This window comes from Phoxinus phoxinus (assembly GCF_949152265.1).
Source record: "Phoxinus phoxinus genome assembly, chromosome: 14".
NCBI lineage: Eukaryota > Metazoa > Chordata > Actinopteri > Cypriniformes > Leuciscidae > Phoxinus > Phoxinus phoxinus.
Window position 1 is genome coordinate 31,968,255 of NC_136889.1, and position 20,708 is coordinate 31,988,962.

The 20,708-nt window shown below is 37.6% G+C and overlaps 1 protein-coding gene across 1 annotated transcript; it reads left to right on the forward strand.

Annotated features, from left to right (window-relative positions):
* The first annotated feature begins 122 nt into the window (after positions 1-122).
* On the forward strand, positions 123-20,429 carry ifngr1l (interferon gamma receptor 1-like). The gene is made up of 7 exons (XM_079634715.1): positions 123-334; positions 11,316-11,442; positions 11,640-11,821; positions 13,979-14,112; positions 14,217-14,388; positions 15,544-15,665; positions 18,435-20,429. The coding sequence occupies exons 1-7, from the start codon at positions 142-144 to the stop codon at positions 18,759-18,761; spliced, it is 1,257 nt and encodes a 418-aa protein (XP_079490841.1). The 5' UTR covers positions 123-141; the 3' UTR covers positions 18,762-20,429.
* The last annotated feature ends 279 nt before the right edge of the window (positions 20,430-20,708 follow it).

A 20,708-nucleotide genomic window follows, 5' to 3' on the forward strand; every position in this document is an offset into this window, starting at 1 on the left:
TTTTTAGGCATATATTAGAAAAACATATTTACCAATCAAAATAAATAAATAACGCATACAGTGAATAATGGGTTAACGGGGAACCTATTTTTTACAGTCTATGCGGGGAACACGTCGCGTCATTGCTGTGTCAGGGTGATTATGAATATTTGGCAACACAGAGAGAGAGAGTCCAGTCGAAAGGAAAAGCGCAGAGCAACCGAGTCAGGAATTGTCGTTCGCGTCTCGGACGCTCGTCTGATTGTGGAAAACCGTTTTGCGACAATGTTAAAGGACCATGTATTCCAGTTTGGGGTGTTTTACACCTTATTGTGTCAATGTGCCTTTGGTTTTGGTGAGTATCATATGGCTAAAGCTTCTTGTGCTAACGATGTCTATCTTTTTCTGTTTATGAGCGCGTGCGTCCATTAATGTGAAGTGTGATTTCTGAAATATTCAGTAACTTAAATAACAATCTATACAGTATGTTTTAAATAATCGCCGTTTGAGTGTGTTTGAGCTGTAGGCTATTATTCAAATGTGTGGATAATTTCTGGTAACAGAGCTGTGGTTCCCATGTCATATCATTGGGAACGTTAGTTTTACAGTAATCCCCCTTCCCGAAAATGCGTTCTCGTCCGGGTTGGTTTTGAGTTCAATCTTTATTTTTTAATTTTTTAAAATAGCCTAGACTAGACTATAAAATATCTTAAGATTCAAAATAGTTCACAATTTGTTGTTTAAAAAATAATTATAGAAACCGTGTGCTATAAAAGCGAGTGTTTATATGCGCTCACACATTTAATCTTCATATTTGTTGTTTTTCAGTAAAGTTATGGCATAATAAGAGAGTCGTAGTCGAGGGACTTTATTTGTAATGTAGCCTAATAAAAATGTGTCTCCTGGCCTGCTCACCAAGAACAAAGACTGTATTGTTTATTGTACTATTAAACGGCACTTTATGCTTTACAAAGAAAGGTTTACATCGCCACATTACGCTGATAATGACCTACCAAAAAGCACTAAAGCGATTTTTGGGAGGCGTTTCTTCATATTAATAAATGACTGAGGCCACTGCCTGCAACTCTCTTGTAAGTGTTTGATAGGGCTTATGTTATAGCCTCTGCAGTTGATATATTATTGAAATATGTTTCATCAGTTGAGCACAACTAAATATATACAATTTAGGTAAGATAGCCTAAGATGTTTTATCAAGGCAAGCTATTATTTTTTACATGATTTAGATACATGTAAGGCATGTGATGTGACAGAAAATATACTGAATGTGGGTTCAGGGTTTTCCTCTTGAAGTCTGGACTAGGGCTGTGCGATATTGAAGAAAAATGCGATATGCGATAACTCCTTAATGCGATATTCAATATGCGATACGATAATGCTTAAAGTGTGTAAAATAAACTTAAATTATCTTTAAAATATATTTAAAATGATATAACCTACATGTGTTTCACATTCTTTTTATGACAAGAAAACATCCTTATAACTTGTGAAAGTGAACATCAGTGTTTTACTGTAGCGTAAGAAGTGTTATTATAACATCAGTGTAAACCACAGGGCTTCAGGTTATCCTACATTAGGTTTATTTAATAAATGATACTGAATCATAAAATAAAACATTGCTTAGTTTTCACTGTATGAATTAAATATATCCTGATAGCCTACTTATTAAAGCTAAAAAACTTTGTCTTTTGTTCATGACCCCAGTTATTGCAAGCTGTTGCGATATGCATATCGCGATATATACATTTGTGATATTTCGATAATTTCGATATATTGCGCAGCCCTAGTCTGGACCATTTTTATATTTTGCTTAAAATAAGTATCTACTAAAAAAACAACAACAATGTAAATAATAATCAAAACGCCCTCATCATGAGCAGAAAACTAAGTTAACTAGCCAATGTCAACGTTTGTTGTCTTTCCTTGCCATTTACAAATAATTTCCCCAATTATAACAATGTTTATTTTGAAATGTTCTTAACATGTTTATAATAATGATAAATGGAGATGAAAAAAAAACGTCTCGTCACAAATCTGGTTTGACCGGTCATAATAAAATAACTATATTTGCAGCATTGTTTTAGCGAAAGTATAAATCTGTTCTCCTGCTAACTGTGTTTCTGCTAGTGTTGAATAACTGTCATCTGCAGCTCTTCTTTTGACATTTTTGGTTCTAGATAAAAAGGTCCCACTTTATATTAAGTGGCTTTAAGTACCATGTACTTACATCGAAAAATACAACATGAACAAAATTCATGTTGTATTGTAAAACACTTTTGCTGCTATTGCGGTGTGATACGGGTAAGGTTAGGGACAGGTGTGCTGGTATGGTTAAGTTTAAGGGTGGGTTAAGGTGTAAGGGAAGGGTCAACAGTGTAATTACCGCTGTAATTACATGCAGGTATTTTTTAAATATAAGTACAATGTAAAAACATGTACTGTATCTACACAATAAGTCCATTGTATCAAATAGTTAATTTCAATGTAAGTACATAGTACTTAAAGCCACTTAATATAAAGTGGGACCAAATATTAGAGTGGATATAGTGACAAAAGATCATTATCATAAATGACGGGACACTTGTGGTGTAAACCACTCTGTTGTTTTGACACGCTGCTCACTTTAACTACAGTAAAATGGTGCTACATCATTATGTGTTGCGGTTGCGGTCTTGTCTGAATTGAATATGCCTGGCTGGCCTATAGCTTTCCAAAACACTACTTTATTAGTTTACCTATATATTATCCTAAAGCTTCCACTAAGAAAAATTAAAAAATCTATTACAACGTACAAATCAATCTAGCAACAAGACAAACATCAATTCATTAACGCGATAATAGTAGTCCTGGTGTTCATTCACTACGATTGATAACTGAGGCTTTAGTTGTCGTGATAGTAGCGCCAGTGGATGCCCTGATATACAGCATTCCTGTAGATTACAGTAAATATGCGGGAATATCTGAATACCATGATCGACCCGTCTGAACTCCAGAGAGCTGTGTAATAAGATCTGTGCTTCTGTAGAAAAAAAAAACAATTCCCAGACAGCACGTGTCTTATAAAGAGCACTTCGTCTGGAAAGCATCCAATCAAGTCCATCTTTTATTTACAGTAAGCCTACAGATTGTTTCAAAGCTGTACTATAAATAATGCAGCAAAGTTTGTTTCTGCTGTACGGCAGATCTAGAAGAAGATGGCGTCATAGTCCAGCTTAAGTGAGTTCATTTCTGTTGTAAAAAAAAAAAGTTATTGATTTTGTTCATTTAAATTTCAGCCGCTCTGGAGAAAACAGTGATGTCATCTTCCAGCTCAGTTCAGTTCTCCTATAATGGTGTCAATGCAGACAGATCAGTACTAATCTAATCTGATAAACGTCAAGCATCTGGTAAACGTCTTTAAAAAGTCAGTTTGACATGCATTCTTAAAGGGATCGTTCACTTTGAAATTAAATTTTAGTATGTTTTAGCTTACCTGAAGTGCATCCAAGATGTAGGTGTCTTTGTCAATTTTGATATTTTTAGGTCAAACCGTTCTTGTCTGTCAGTCATATAATGCAGGTCTATAGGCACTGTCTCCAAAAGCATGCAGAGAAAAGTCCAAATAAAAAAATTCCCCATCGTAAGAGCACATTGATGGCCTAAGACACGAAACAAGCGGTTTGTGTGATAAAACGAACAGTATTTATATCGTTTTTACCTCTTGTACACAACCACGTCCATCTGATCTGTTTACTTAGTCTGCGCAAGCGCCGTAGAGCGCCGGAAGGCTCCGGAAGTGATCTCTCTCTCGCGCGTGTACGTCACTCATTGTTTACAGCAGAACCTATGCAGCGAACAGAGATTGTAGGACGGCTAATAGAAATGGTACGAGTTTGCGCTCATCCGGGATGTTTAAACCGATGTAAAAAAAATACATTTACGTAAGCTCGCGCGAACTCATCCGGGAGAGAGATCACTTCCGGAGCATTCCGGCGCTTGCGCAGACTAAGTAGACAGATCAGTTGGGCGTGTTTGTGTAAAAGAGATAAAAACGATATAAATACTGTTCGTTTTATCACACAAACCGCTTGTTTCGTGTCTTAGGCCATCAATGTGCACTTACGATGGGGAATTTTTTTATTTGGACTTTTCTCTGCATGCTTCTGGAGACAGTGCCTATAGACCTGCATTATATGACTGTCAGACAAGAACGGTTTGACCTAAAAATGTCTAAATTGAAACTACTGCGGAGACAAAGACACCTACATCTTAGATGCACTTCAGGTAAGATAAAACATACCAAAATTTAATTTCAAAGGGAACTATCCCTTTAAGAATACACTTTGACACTTGAGAGGAAACGCCTTGCGCTGTCGGTTGTGTTCAGTTTCCAGATTCCTGGTAGAGAGCAACATCATTAATCATCATAAGAGATCCATTAGTCGGAGAAGCTGTGTTTAGCATGCGAGAGAGGACAGTGCAGGCCGTCCGCCATCAGACATCAGGAACGACGTAATGGAGGACAGACATGAAAATCTGCACATTCTGCAGTGCTGTGTTGTTATATATTGTAACATTATATTATTATAATCAGGATTTGAAATTAACACTCGCGGGTAATAATCAACTGTGGCGGCCGGGTAACGCTGTCAAATCACGAGCCAAGTTAGCGTGTTACTCACATGAACTTACCCAGCGAGTGAGTATCTATATGGGCCGTATCTTGCACCCAGCGCAATTGACTTTTTGTACACCGACGCATGTGTCATTCCCATATTGCACCCGACGCACAGCGGACTTTTCCCTCCACAGACGCACGTCGGTAAATTAGGGAATGAACTTGCGCTCGTGGGGGCGGTTCAGTGAAAAGAGGAGCGCGTTCCGGCGCAAACGTTCCCTGGCGCTATTCTGCAGTTTTAGAAAACAATTCCGCCACTGACCAGGAAAAACAGTGGCGCGTTAGTCATATGCTATTTAAGGGCGCGACCTTGGCCATTATGTAGCGTGTGAACAACGCGCATACACTGATTCTCTAATCTAAACAGACGCAGCAGTTTTCATTTTTGCAAATCATACATAATTACAAGGAAACATATGAACACATCATTGTTGTGTCCATGAAGATGTGAAAAAAATAGGCATAAATCTAGCAACACATTTACCCAAATTATTATACGCCTGTTTAACCGAAGCTAATTTGTGTGGTTTCTCCCATCATCCCCAATGTCACTTCTCTGTGTTTTACGGCCCTGACGAGAACGTCGGTCTCCTCGTATGTGAACCGCTCCTGGCGTGCGCTGGCAAACCCGCCGTTATAATAGCAATCCGCCGTGGAACAAGCGCGCCGGCTCTTAAAGGGAATGTGAGAGGACGCTCTGATTGGTTTATTTCACGTTACGCCCAAACCACACCTATGAATAATGAAGCGACTCAGACCAACACATTTTAGATTTGCGTCGGGCGCAAGAGTCATTTATCCCGCCGGTAAAATAGCAACAGCGGGATCCGCCCACAAAGGTACTTGCGTTTCGCGTTTGATATTTGCGGTTCATTTCATTAAAATAGGGCCCTATAAGTCAAATCTGTGTAGATTTAGCGCAAATACTCGACTCGTGAGTCATCATGATATTTTAATAACACTGTGTTAGTACATTAAGCCATGTTAAGCATTTTCTTATAATGGTTTTCAATGGGAGGAAAATGCTTAACATGTAATTAAACACGTCGAGTTCATATTCTTTCTGTGTACATGGTATACTTTATTAGTAGGATTTTAGTCTTTTAAAAACACAAACTAAGCCATGTTTTAGAATGTCCCCTAACAACCAACTCTTTTACTATTGAGTATGTATGTTCATTTGCGCTTCCTTGTCTTTCGTTCATTATTCTGTTGCGCCTCTGCTATGATAAAGTTAGTCAGTCAGTGAGAGTCGCGCTGACGATTGCTAGAGAATCCGGTGTTTAGCGCCATTGTTAGGCCAGCGATCGCGGTTCGAGACCGGAGTAGGGATGCACTGATTTTAACATCGATAACCGATAATTAGTTATATTTAAAAGCCGATAGCCGATAATTAGTTATATTTGAAAGCCGATAACCGATAATTGGTTATATTTGAAAGCCGATAGCCGATAATTAGTTATATTGGAAAGCCGATAACCGATAATTGGTTATATTTGAAAGCCGATAACCGATAATTAGTTATATTTGAAAGCCGATAACCGATAATTAGTTATATTTGAAAGCCGATAACCGATAATTAGTTATATTTGAAAGCTGATAACCGATAATTAGTTATATTTGAAAGCCGATAACCGATAATTAGTTATATTTGAAAGCCGATAACCGATAATTAGTTATATTTGAAAGCCGATAACCGATAATTAGTTATATTTGAAAGCCGATAACCGATAATTAGTTATATTTGAAAGCTGATAACCGATAATTAGTTATATTTGAAAGCCGATAACCGATAATTAGTTATATTTGAAAGCCGATAACCTATAATTAGTTATATTTGAAAGCCGATAACCGATAATTAGTTATATTTGAAAGCCGATAACCGATAATTAGTTATATTTGAAAGCCGATAACCGATAATTAGTTATATTTGACAGCCGATAACCAATATATTGTCCAAAAAATCTAAATCCAATTTTTTTATATAATTTTTGAGAGCCTGATTACAAAAATGAAAGTCCCAAGCACACAATTAAAATGTTCTCATGATAATTTTATTTAGGCGATATGACAGACTTCTTTTCTGTATTTTCCTTTTTATGATTCCAATCATATCTCAAGCGGTTCATGGTGAACAGAACAGTGCGCATCTGAAGTGTCTCAGCTGAAGGAAATAATACATTTATTTATCGGCTTTAATATAAATTATCGTTTCTATCAGGCCAATAACATTATAAATGAACGTATGGTGGCCGATATATCGTGCGTCCCTAGATTGGAGGATGAGTTTTGGAAGAAAGGGGCGTGTGTGTGTGTGTGTGTGTTTCTTTGGTTCTGAAATATCCCTTACCACACCTTTAAATGGGATGCCATTAAACAATACAACTTCAATTCAAGGAAGTTTTTTTTACAGCCCTTCCCGGAAACGAGGCTCTTGGCAGGTCTCTTCATGCAGGGAGACTTCTGTAAATACTTAATTATGTCAAGATTCGTGAGATTCTGCACGGTTGAGTTTTATTTGTTCAGTGGTGGAGTCAGTTATTATTGATTATCAAGTTGTTGGTACTATATATAATAGATGAATTATTAAACATAAATAAAATATGCAAGTTCTTGGTAACAAAGCTGTAGTTTAAATATTTTATATATATCATTAAACTATAATATTTTAATAATAGCTGTAGTCATCACCTAAGCTTATGCTTAACAGATCTATAGGCCACAGCTATAGACTACATTCATATATATATATATATGATCCTGGATCACAAAATGGGTCCATTTGCAAAAAAAAATCTAAACATTGAGAAAATCTCCTTTAAAGTTGTGCATTTATGTTCACGATTGTGCTGCATTCACTCACAAAAATACATGTTTTATATATTTTTTTACAAAATATTACAAAATATCTTCATGGAACATGATCTTTACTTAATATCCTAATGATTTTTGTCATAAAAGAAAAATGTATAGTTGGATATTGCCACAGATATTGCCACAGAGCCGTGCGGCTCCAGACTGGTTTTGTGGTCACATATGATTAAAAAACGTAGTATATCTAATTATGTTTATCTGAAGATAGAATAATCTATATATAATGTAACTTTAAGTTTAAAGTTTTGAAAGTTTTACATGCAGGTACTTGCATTTCTCTTGCCTTTATGAACATCTCATGGCTTGCCGCCAGATCTCCCCTTACTTTAGGTTTCGCTAGCACTAGTTATTATCAGATATTATATTTCTATAACTCAATAGTGTCGGTTTGCAGTGGGTCTCAGGTGACTGTAGTTTGGCTTTAGGACTCAAACTTGTGTTTGTAAGATTTCTTGTGTTTGCGTGATAATCTTTCTCTCGTTTCTCTCTCTCGCTCTTTCACTTCCTTCCTGTTGTTCTTTTCATTCCTTCGTTTCTATCTCTTGTATTTCTTTCTCGATTCTTGTTTTTTTCCCACCGATGTGCCAGTCAGTCAGCTGATGTCTTGGCCAGAGTTTGCTGTTGATGTGTACAGTATATATGGGTGCTGAATAACGTGGCACACACTTTGGTTTTATTTTCACACATGTGTCACAGTAAAACCACAGCTAGGTCTGATGTGAGCGGGTGTGAAAATGTCACTCCTCACACGTGGTTACAGCTGCAAATCACTGTGGCCTTTAGCATTGTTCGACTGCGACGCTAGACCAGATAAACAGCGAACAAACACAGGCTTTTAAAAGCAACCGCCTACTGCTGTTTTACAGTCCCCGCACACATGGCTCAAAAACCCTTTTATTGTCGAGGGACAAAATAAAAAGGTGGCATGTGATCTCAGTTCTGTGGCAAGGCTATATAAATATATATATATATATTCCCATTTGAAATACTCACATCAAAACTAAACTGTTAGTAAGCAATAAACTTCCTCTTTAGTGTAAAAACTGATTTCTGCTTTCTAAATTTCACTTCTCCTCACAAAGTTTTCTCAAACACGTTTACAAGTCTGATTTTTCTGTTTATTAGGTTGATTTCCATTGATGATTTTTGTCAACTTTTTCCTCTAAATTACTATTCAGAAACTGCATTATGAGCTTTGCTCAACTGTCTCCCAGTCGATATGTCTAGATGCTGTTAGTTACTTGCTAATGTTATGTTCGTATGGTTTAGCCATTAACACTACAGCGCATTCCACTGTTTATAAAGAAAAAAACGTCAAGAAGACGTTGTTTTTGCACTATTGAGTGATGTAACATTTCATAACATCAATGATAAAATCTCCCAGTTATGGCTTTGTGTTTTTTAAATTTTGTTATCTACTAATTTTATGAGCATTTTTATCTACTCTAATGCCTTAAATGATTGAGTTTTTTCCCTCTAATCATAGTAATCGTCATAACCAATGTTGTCACTCAGTTTACTATGTAAAACCGTCGTTAAAATGATGGAGTCCTAGCACCTAATCTACCCGGAGTCTGACATTTCTACTCTCGAGTGTGTTTTACGTCTTAATATTGTGCAAGAAAGGCATTTCCTGTGACAAGCAGCCACTTCCTCAGATCAAAATGACCCCGTTAAACAAAATAACATGCAAAAAAACGAAAACGTGCAGGTGAAACTCGAAAAATTTGAATATGATGCAAAAAGTTCATTTATTTCAGTAATTCAACTTAAAAGGTGAAACTAATATATTATATAGACTCATTACATGCAAAGTGAGATATTTCAAGCCTTTATTTGTTATAATTGTGATGATTATGGCTTACAGCTTATGAAAACCTTTTCACAATATTCTAATTTTGAATTTGGGGTTTTCATAAACTGTAAGCCATAATCATCAAAATGAACTTTGCACCATATTAAAATTTTTCCAGTTTCACATGTATTTGTCTAAAACCTATTTTTCACAAACAGGTTCGCCTCAGTTTATACACTGCCAATAACTGATCTAACAACACAAATGGAAAGATGTGAGTTATGTATCCGGATGAAATATAAAAACAGCTTATTCAGGTGTGCTGGTTTTAGAGGGTATTGATTGCTTTCTGTGTGTTTGCTGGACACTGGACACTTCTCCGTGTGACCCGGCAGGTTTTTATTATCGGTGCATAAACTCTTAAAGTGACAAGCCTAATATTCCTGCTGCTGTCTGTCATGTTAATAAAAGAGCAAAATACAAAGAAATGTGTACAATGAAGACTATCCAATTTCTATAGAAATATTTATCATGTCTGTGAGGCTTGTATACACTGGGTTTCAGGTCATTTTTGAGACGCGTTCCAGTTCACGCCACAGAGACCATGAAAGCGCGCCCTGTTTGTTTTTTATTTTATTTTACAAAAGCACAATGTTTTCTTGTTATTGTGAGTTTACACAAATAAAAGTAGTTGTGAATGATGCATTATTATTTTTCAGTTTGACCAGAAAAAAGATTGAGTGTTTAAAGTTGTTTCCACTGTTGATAGGAAAATGCAAGTGTTCGCGCCGACGCTGCCATGTGCGCCACACTACGCACAAACACTTTGGATATGTGTAATAATAATAATAATAATAGTGTACATTTATCTAGGTTAAAGTTAGAGCGAGCTGCCATGCCAGATGGATAAGTCCTTTTCATGTTTCAAAAATCAAATCATGCATTTTCTACCTACCGCGAGTAAACGTACGCCTATATGCAGCTCTGCTTTTAAACCAACGAATTCACTAATTTATGAGATCTCTATTTCACCTTTTTTTGTAGAATCGTAAGGGAATTTTTATACATTCATATAGCTGCCTGTTACCAGGTTATTTTCAAATATGTGATTATTTGTTTTAATATATTTTTTAGGTTTTTAAATCGGTTGGTTAACGTTGTAACTGCAGCTGTGTCTTGTTCTTATCTGTCGTTTTTTACTTACTTGAATTGATTTTGGCACGTAATATTGTTCGATTAAATAACGTCATTTGAAGTTGCCATACCTTGACTTTAAGTAAATTGGCGCCACTGAGGGACGGTCCATACATTTTTTTTCTCTCCCAAAATTAAGCCAGTTGATAAACATTGGATGATACGAATTATTCCAGCCCACCCACATTTCTAGAGGCCCATCCATCATCTACTTTCTGCCTCCGCCACTGCTATACAGTGTTATATTTTACATTTGATAACTTAAATTTCTGTAGTATTTCTCAGTTGAATATACTGTATACTTGTATACCTGAAAAACTTAAAGCTGTGTTTATTTCATATCTCTCTTTATCGTATTGCATTTATTTGTGCCGTTGGTTGAAATTTGCTTATTTGTTCTCATTTTATTACTGTCCTTTTACTTTATTTTGGATTAAACAAAAGTTGATTTTTCTTCTGTTCTTTGAAAGAAAATCGGTTTTGTCAGGTCACACTTAAAAACAACAACAACAAAAACAGAATCGACCAAGAAAATTGCAATCGGTGCATTTTTAATTATTCAAATATGTTTTTGAAAAGACATTTGAATATAGCCATACTGTATATTTGTCTACTAAACTCATTTCAAACGTCATTTTATCATATGATTCAAACCTCAAAACCTTTTATGAAGGAAATGACGTCTGTCTGAAAAATGCCTCAACATTTCAGTACCTGTTAAGCAATACTGGAAGAAATGGTTGTAATCATGTGTCATGTGTCTATATCTGAATCTAACCGGCGTTTGTTTTTCTACAGTTCCTTCTGCAACAAACGTCAGTGTTGTGTGTCACAACTTTGTGAATGTGCTTTACTGGAACTACAGTAATCCTGAACAGAATAATACTGAACAGAGGTTCAGTGTGCTGGTCAAACCTTATGAAAAGTACGTGCGTGTGTGTGTGTGTGTGTGTGTGTGTGTGTGTGTGTGTGTGTGTGTGTGTGTGTGTGTGTGTGTGTGTGTGTGTGTGTGTGTGTGTGTGTGTGTGTGTGTGTGTCAAAAGCAGCTGATGAAAACAATTTCAGAAAATAATGTGACATTTCCTAATCACGAGACACTCATTCTGTCTCATTTATCTGCAGTGATCCCCGAACCGTCCACACTTCCCAGATGTACCTTGACATCAGCAACTACAGCAACGAAGTGACTGATGATTATGTTGTGAATGTGACGGCACATGTTGGACCAGAGAAATCTGAACCTGCCGCCATTAGATTCACATACACCGAAGACTATTATGATGCGAAAAAGCATGAATATAAATGTAAGTTCTCTGAGTATAACTTAATAATACAGTGATGTTAGGGTTTGCAAGGCACTAATGATGATGAAACGCTTCATCCCGTATTCATCCCAAAACGGAAATTCAAAACTTCTATTAGTCTTTTGATTATTCTTAAGTGTGCTGTAGTTTTAGTAAACTTTATGCTTAAATATCTCTGAAAATCTTGATTGATGAAATGTTCAACTGACTGTGAATATGAAGGGTGTAACGATACACGTCACGATACGATACATTTCATGAAACGATACTTTAAAAAGCTAAAGGAACACTCCACCGTTTGTGAAATAGGGCTTATTCACCGTCTTTCCTACATTTAGATGGGTGGGCAAATGCATTTTTGTCTCAGTGCATGCATTGTTTTAGTTTGGCAGGGTCGCCGCTAGCTTAGCTTAGCATAATGAATGGAATCCTTTGTTGCCAGCTAGCATGTCCTGAGTAAAAGTGATCAATAAAAAAAAATAAAAAAAAACTAATTACTTCTTGTGGCCTGCGTAGTCACAACGAGTACAAATAGCGATGCAGATATTGACTAGGCGATTTCCTAGGCAGATATTGACTTGGGACTATATTAGGGTGAAGCACAGGCGAAGCACTGCTACTTGGGCGCAGAGATATCACGCAGCACCTGAAATCCGTCGACATACCAGCGTGACCTGCACTAGAGTGCGGATCGGGCCGAATTTTTCAGTCCGAGCCCGACCCGCGTCCGACAGAGCAGTAACCGAACCCGACCCGAGCCCGACAGGCATAAAGATATTTAAAAATCCCATTTTTTTCTCATACTAATGACAATTGTACGTTTGTTTGTGTGGAAAGCACGCTTTTATTAAGCAACTGTAGGAAGGCAATCGGAAATGTCAACAGGATGAGTGCATCAGCACGCGGAGCAACAAGCGCTCTTAACACAGGCGCGCGCACATTATGCACGTGTTTCGTTGTCACGGCTACATAAACAAATGTCGGCACACAGGAAGACGGATGTTATGGTAATATTTGTGTATATGTATATGTATGTATTTTAATCACAAAAACGAACGTTTGCATCAAGTGAAAGCATCAGGCACATCGGCTACCTACATAATAAGCTGTTTTAAATTTAAAATGTTCAATGCCTTATCGCGCTGATGTGACCGTGCCCGACCCGAACCCGAACATCATTTCTAAATATCTGTCCGAACCCGGCCCGGCCCGTCGGGCTCGGGTCGGGTATCCATCCTCTAACCTGCACCGAGCATCTTCGCTTTTGGATTGTGTCTATTTTGAGAATTTACAGTTACAGCAAACATGGATTGGTCATTTACATTTAGTCATTTAGCAGACGCTTTTATCCAAAGCGACTTACAACTGAGGACTACAGCAAGCGAGTCATCTAATACTTACACAAATAACCAAAGAATCGAAAATAGCCCTACTTTCTGGAAAATAATACACTGAACAACAAGAGAACTGAATATTAAGAAAAAAAACACTTGCGCGCTCTTGTCCTTTTCGCAGACTGATGCTTGTCCTGGCCTTCTCCTCGAGTTTATATCTGTTTTACAGTTGCTGTCTCTCCAAGCAATTAACACAAGCAAAGCAAATAATCCGAAAATGGGAGAAATTGAAAAGAATCACTTACTCTGTGGACAGCTGTCCATTGGGTCCATTCGGCGTGGGGCGTTTTTTTCTTCAGTTTACTTTATCGCACTCTGTAGCTGTGACAACTGCGGGCACGCTCATCTGATTTGATCAGTAAATCTGTTCATCGTAATAAGCGAACTCTATATCACGATTCATATAGTTCACATCACCGCATTTTGATAAATCGCGATATTCGTTAGACCCCTAGTGATGACGTCATTAATACTGACTTGATTGGTTCTTTCAGTACCGCATTTGGTTAACCATAATTACATCTGCCTTTATTTAATTTACACACAACAAAAGCCTGAAATATGAACTTCCCTATAACTTTAACTCTATCCTTTTGCTGCTCTCCGAGGCACTGCTCTTCCCCTTCCGGACATGTGAATATTTAGATGCCATTTTAGTGTTGAGATTCATCTTCCTTATTCTCTTGCAAGATTAATTTTAATATTACTATTTTTTTTCCTTGATATTTTGACTGTTTTAAGAAATATTGTGCTTCTTTTCCAGGCTCTTTGGACTTCCCAGCTGTAAATACGTCTGTCCACAAAGATTTGATTGAAGTGTCTTTTTTGCACCCTTCCTTATATTATGACCAGGACATTCTGGACGGGGAATTCAAGTACTCAGTCACATATGATCAGGTCGGAAATGCAGTCAAAAAACATTGAAAGATGTGTAATCGCAAAGACTCCTCCATGTTACATTTTTCTTTTCTGAAATCACTTATTCTGTTCTCCATCTTTAGGAGACGTTTTCAGACTCATGTTTTGAGGGCGAGGAACAGTGCATCACAGAAATCCACCTCAACCAAAGCGTGGCCGGACGGTGTGTTGAGTTGAGGTTTGAAGGGAACATCGCTGCTATTCCCACACACGCCTCCAGAAGCGTCTGTGTCCCTCTGCTGACGCCCCACACCGGTAAAATGCTACAGATATTGAGATTTCTTGATTTCATTCTCCTCACTGACTCTTCCATGTCATATAAGTCACTACATGAGAAAAAGTGAGCGGAAGTTAGTGAATATAGTAGGGATGCACCAACATGAACATTTTGGCCGATACCGATAACCGATAATTCTTTATATTTGAAAGCCGATAACCGATATATTGGCCGATAAATCTAAATCCTTTTTTTTTGAGAGAGAGAGAGAGCCTGATTACAAGAACAAAAGTCTCATCATGTCCCAAGCACACAATTATAATTTTATGTAGCCGATATGACAGATTTGCGCTGCATATGTTGCACTGAACTGTATTTTCCTTTTTTTGAAGTGATTACAATCATATTTCAAGCAACTCAAAACCATCATGTTGAACAGTGCGCATCTGAAGTGTCTCAGCTGAAGGACATAATCCATCATTTATCGGCTTTAATATATCAGGCAAATTTTCTCTATGCGCAGATAACATAAAAAAATAGCATATATCGGCTGATACCGATATGGTGGCCGATATATCGTGCATCCCTAGAATATGGACACTGATGTCAGATTCATGCACCAGAGACGACTGTGAAACACTTTAATCACACACGGTTTGTGGGATGCATGAGGTGCATTCTGGGATTGAATGAGTGCACTGGATAATCTCCATTATGGTTTCATCACCACTAATATTGCACTAGGGAGACACTAGGGTGTTTTTTTGTTGTAACATATTTTAAAGGTGAATAATTTCATTTCTGTGCCACTAACTGCACCAAACAGAATTGTGATCTGTTTATTATTGGTAAAATATTGTAATATTTGTCAAATATATATATATTTGTATTATTATCAGTATTATAAAATTTAGTATCAAGAATGCTGCCTCCTAAAATACATTGGTTTGGCCAAATTTTAGCACCTTATGTATTATTGGTGGAGAATCCCATAATGCATTGCAACAAGCTCAGTGGAATAAATCCAAGGTGTTGGTCTAAGTGTTGTGAAAATATATATAATTCATGCAATTTTTTATAATTAATTAATTCAATTCCGTTTTGTCTGATGCTGATAGCCTTTAGCTTATAAGAAAGCCAATATTTTGTGAGTACTGGAGTAGATGGCTTCATTGAAGTGTTGTTTTCTGTAGACCACACAGGAGTAATCGTGGGTGTGCTGGGAGGAGGGCTCGTGTTGCTCTTCACTATCGCTGGCGTTGTGTGGCTCTTCTCCAAGAAGTGGTCCAAAATCCCCAAACTTCCTGAAACTTTGGTTGGTGTCTTTGAGTCCTTTCACTTTCTATTTCTATTTTTTACATCTGACATTATGGTATATGCATATTTCACCTAAAAGGGTGTATTTAACCCTCATGTTGGTCCAAACCGGTATGTCTTTTTGTCCTCTGTGGGACACTTTTGTTGTTGTTGAAGAATATCATAATAGTAAGCCACATACACACTGTAAAGTCTCAGGAGTGTCAACCGCATTTAAAGGAACACGCCGACTTTTGGGGACTTTATCTTATTCACCGTATCCCCCAGAGTTAAATAAATCCATACATACTCTTCCCATCTCCATGTGTGCCGTAAGTTAACTCTGTCTGATGCACCCACCGCTAGCCTAGCTTAGCACAAAGACTGGAGGTAAACGGCTCCAGCTAGCATACTGCTCCCAATAAGTGACAAAATAACGCCAACATTTTCCTATTTACATGTTGTGATTTGTATAGTCACTCCGGGGTGATTTGCTCGCAGCGCCTGAGAAGCCCCGTGGTGAGGAGACGAGAGTTCGCTCAGTGTTGCGCTAATCACTCCGCCCAAGTAGCAGTGCTTCGCCTTCTGAGAATATAGTTCCCAGTGTCTATATGCAGGGTTCCCGCGGGGTCTTAAAAAGTCTAAAATTCTGAACTTTAAATTTAAGGCCTTAAAACGTCTTAAAAAACGACCAGATTTTCATCCGAGGTCTTAAATTTAATTTAGTCAGGTCTTAAAAAGGTTTTACCCTCGTTCATTTCCTGAAATGCTGGCCACACAAAGCTATTACATAGCAAAAAAGTATCGAGTCGTAGCCTACAAAGCGGAGCTCTACAGGGGTCTCCAACACGTCGCTCGTGCCCTGATTGGCGGTAGTTACCGAAGAGGCCGTTCACATATTGCGTCTTTTGCGCGCTCAAGTTCGTTATTTCAAATTTAGGCGCGCGGCAAGCGCACTTATGTTAGAAGCAATGCCGGCCGTTTTTTCCAGGCGGAGCGAGATTAAAAAAAAAAGCTCAACTTTTCAAAAATTATTTAAAGGCTGAAATACGTGAGGTTTATCTTTTTATAAAACCTTTTTTGTCAACTTTATTTGAACTTGTACATGTTAGTAGATAACATGTTGCAAGACACTCTTTTAAAATTATGTTATTATTTTAATGTTTATGTAAACAAAAAGTGCATATTGATGCTAATTTTATTTGTTATTTGCTGGTTAATGCGTCATGTAGGTCTTAAATTTAAATCTTTATGGTCTTAAATTTGACTTACTGAAACCTGCAAGAACCCTGTATATGGTTAGAAGATGACTGTGTCTCATGTGATTGTTATTTGTACACACTGTAACTATACAAATCACAACATGTAAATAGGAAAATGTTGGCGTTATTTTGTCACTTATTGGGAGCAGTATGCTAGCTGGAGCCGTTTACTTCCAGTCTTTGTGCTAAGCTAGGCTAGCGGTGTGTGCGTCAGACAGAGTTACGGCACGCACGGAGATGAGAAGGGTGTGTGTGGACTTATCTAACTCTGGGGGATACGGTGAATAAGCTAAAGTCCCAAAAAGTCGGCATGTTCCTTTAAATGCGGCGATGAATCCCCTAAATCAGGGTTTCTCAAACTCGGCCACTGTCCTGCACAGTTTAGCTCCAACGCTGATCAAACACACCTGAACAAGCTAATCAATGTCTTCAGGATCACTAGAAACTCACAGCTAGGTGTGTTTGATCGGCTAAACTGTGCAGGACAGTGGCCCTCCAGGACCGAGTTTGAGAAACCCTGCCCTAAATGATCATTTCATGTCTGTACGGAACATGGCTTGCTCCCGAAATTGCAATGATTGACATTGTGGTAAGCAAAACAACATTCTGGCATCACGCTAGTTTGCCACCCACTATTTTTGAAGTAACATTACAGCGACCTAAGCCTTGTTATTTTCTGTGACTTTAACTTAGCCACTGTCTACAGAAGCATTGTTGTTTGTAAGGCTTGCGATGTGTTCCATGTGCACTTATTATAAGCATTTTTTTATCTTTATTTTGGTTTGTTATGTGCTTCGACACGAATGAGTCGAGGCTCGTACTGTTTTTTTTTGCACCGCACTTACAGAAGAGAAAAACATCTCTGATGCACATTTAAATACGTCATTACATTAACAACTAGTTGTTCACATCATAATATCATGTTATTATGACACTGATCGTAAAGAGAAAGACATCTCAATTAGCTTTTCCACAAGTTGAGGTAAATACTAATATATAGAAGGTGCACAGTGCCACAAAACACCATCATGGTAACACACATGACACTAAAATTATGCAATAAACCTTCATTTAACAGCATAAGATGTCATTTAAAACCCTAATATGCATAACTGATACCAAAAAACTAAGAAATAAACAATTATCAAAATGAAAAGCCATCCAATGTGAAGTGTCACACAGAGCACTCTGGGAATGTCAGTTTATTTATTTTTACTTACAAAAAAAAACTACATTTAACAGTATTTTATCGTAATATTACATGAAATGTAAGGTAGTTTCCCCATTTAGTAAGGGAATTTACAGTTAACCATTTAACAGATTACTGTAACAAAACTATCTTTTTTGATTTCAGTGCATGTGTGGAACGATATGAAGATCAGTGAATTATGAGTTTAAGATTTTCACATGAAATGTTCCTGCAGGGCTTTTATGCAGCAGTGTTTTGTATTTGTGACGTGTCTAGTGATTTTCAGTTCTGCTATCAGCCGTGCCAAGATTAACCATTTGCTCTTTTCCATACGCAGAGGAGCTTTATTTCCGGCCAAACTACTACAGGACACCTTTCCCAACCCGAGTGCTCTCCCATTTCTCCAACGGCGTCTGATGGACACAAGCCCCTGCTGACCGAAGTCAGCTATGGTTCTTCCCCCATTACTGTAGATGAGAAAGACTGCGAAACAACCACAGACCTTGCTAACACCGAAGCGGATGAGCCTGAGGTTCCTGAAGAGGACGATGGTGACTCCACAGGCTTCGGACAGTCGTCTGACTATAACAGTCCCAAATGCCTGCATGAGATGAGTCATGAGGACTTCGCTGAGGGATACAGCACGCGGCCGGCGGTTCTTTAGGCCTGAACGTGTGTAAGAATAACACGGATCGTCTGTTCATTTGTCAAGTCATTTGATGAAATCTTTATATGATCCATTAGCAATTTCACACAGGTTGTGCTTTCTGTAAGGACATAAAACTGCATCGCTCCCATTAAATCCATCAAGGCTGTGTGTAATGCAGCCAGCGTGACGTCTAGATCTTCTGATTATGGTCCGAGCGATCTAGTTTTGTTGTGATGCTCGCCGTTTAGATGGGGTTTTACTGGTGCATTGACAGTGGTTACGTTTACATGCACACACAACTCTTAAAAATTTGCTTTTTTTAAAAAGCCATTGTTACATGCAAAACATTAACCTGGAGACGCAGGTATAGCACATTCACAGGTGTTTAAAAAAATTAGGTTATTCCCTGCTAGTGACGTCAAAATGCAATCATTTGTGTAAATAGACGATGTCCTGTTAGAAAATGACCAGAATGCAAAAATGACGCTTCATCTTTCAAAAGTTGTATTCCCTCTCGACAACATCAGAACGGATGTCTGTCAAACACTCTGACAAGGACTCTCGTGTGTGTGTGTGTGTGTGTCTGTGTGTGTGTGTGTGTGTGCGCGAAAAATACGAAATTTATTCTTATTATTTTGTCATGAAGCGCATGTAAAGATCCAAGGCACTTGAAGTTCTGCTGTTGGCGGTGCAGAACTTGTTTGTCAGAGGCTTTTCCAGGAATATAACTTTGCCAGGCTGAATATCTCGCTTGTCTATATGCACATTTCTATGCAGAGGCTTAAAGGAACACTTTTTTTGGAAATAGGTTCATTTTCCAACTCTGCTGAATGGATTCGAAAACAGTAAAACTCAACTCAAAAAGTGGAGTGTCCCTTTAATCCGTTACATATGTAAAGCCTTGGCTGCCATAACACCATATACATGCATCTAATAATAATAACAACAACCGGCTCCATTTAACATCTGCTAAAAGCTTCTCTGTAATTGTATTTTTCTCTGGCTGAAAAGACATTATGTAGGTTGTATAAATGAAACCTAAAGCAATACTATGAACACCTCCAGCAAACATTTCATGATGTAGTTGTTATGTCACTTTTTGGTATTTAGAAAAAGTGGCAAAATGTATTTAAAGGGAAAAAAACATGTGGAATGTTTTGTTCTCAATGCACTTCTCATGATATGCCTTCTAATTTCCCCAAAAATGTATTGTCATTTTAAAGCTTTATGCTCTTTGAAAATCAAGGCAAATTTTGCACGTAATCAAGATTGATCAAGAATGTGTGAGTCTCTACTCTGTCCAGACAAGATGGCTGTAAACAGCTCGCTTACCGTAATTAAGAAGTTAGCTTGTTAGCCAAAAATGACAGTCCCATTCCTTACTAACCAGTCAAATTATTCTCATTTACATTTATGCATTTGGCAGAACCTTTTATCTGGTGTTTTTACACAGATGATCAGTTTGGAGATTTCCAGGAGATTGCACTTGTGGCCTTGCTGGTGCCAGTGCCATGCTTGTCGAGTTTGACAATGTTGTGGGTCTGTGTCATGTTCATGCAAAGTATTTTTTTATATTTCAATTTTAATTGATTTTTGTATATAATATCTGTCTGATGTTCATGTGCATTTCCACATTAAGTTGCATTAATGTTGTATACAATTTAATTACAATAATAAACCAAGTGACTGGCTTCTTCTTTGCTTTAGCTGTTGATTGAAACTCTTGAGATATACTACGCATACAGTTTGGAGGAGAACTGAGTCTTTTGCTCATATACAGTGCACATCGAATATATCCTGCAGGTGAAACTGGAAAAATTATAATATCGTGCAAAAGTTAATTTATTTCAGTAATTCAACTTAAAAGGTTAAACTAATATATTATATAGACTCATTACATGCAAAGTGAGATATTTCAAGCCTTTATTTGTAATAATTTGGATGATTATGGCTTACAGCTTA

What these genes read in the sequence shown, in the direction of transcription:
- ifngr1l (XM_079634715.1), top strand. Translation starts at nt 142, where the DNA reads ATGAATATTTGGCAACACAGAGAGAGAGAGTCCAGTCGAAAGGAAAAG. An exon ending in CTGGTCAAACCTTATGAAAA is followed by an intron (nt 11,443 to 11,639) that starts GTACGTGCGTGT and finishes ATTTATCTGCAG; the next exon opens with TGATCCCCGAACCGTCCACA. An exon ending in GAAAAAGCATGAATATAAAT is followed by an intron (nt 11,822 to 13,978) that starts GTAAGTTCTCTG and finishes CTTCTTTTCCAG; the next exon opens with GCTCTTTGGACTTCCCAGCT.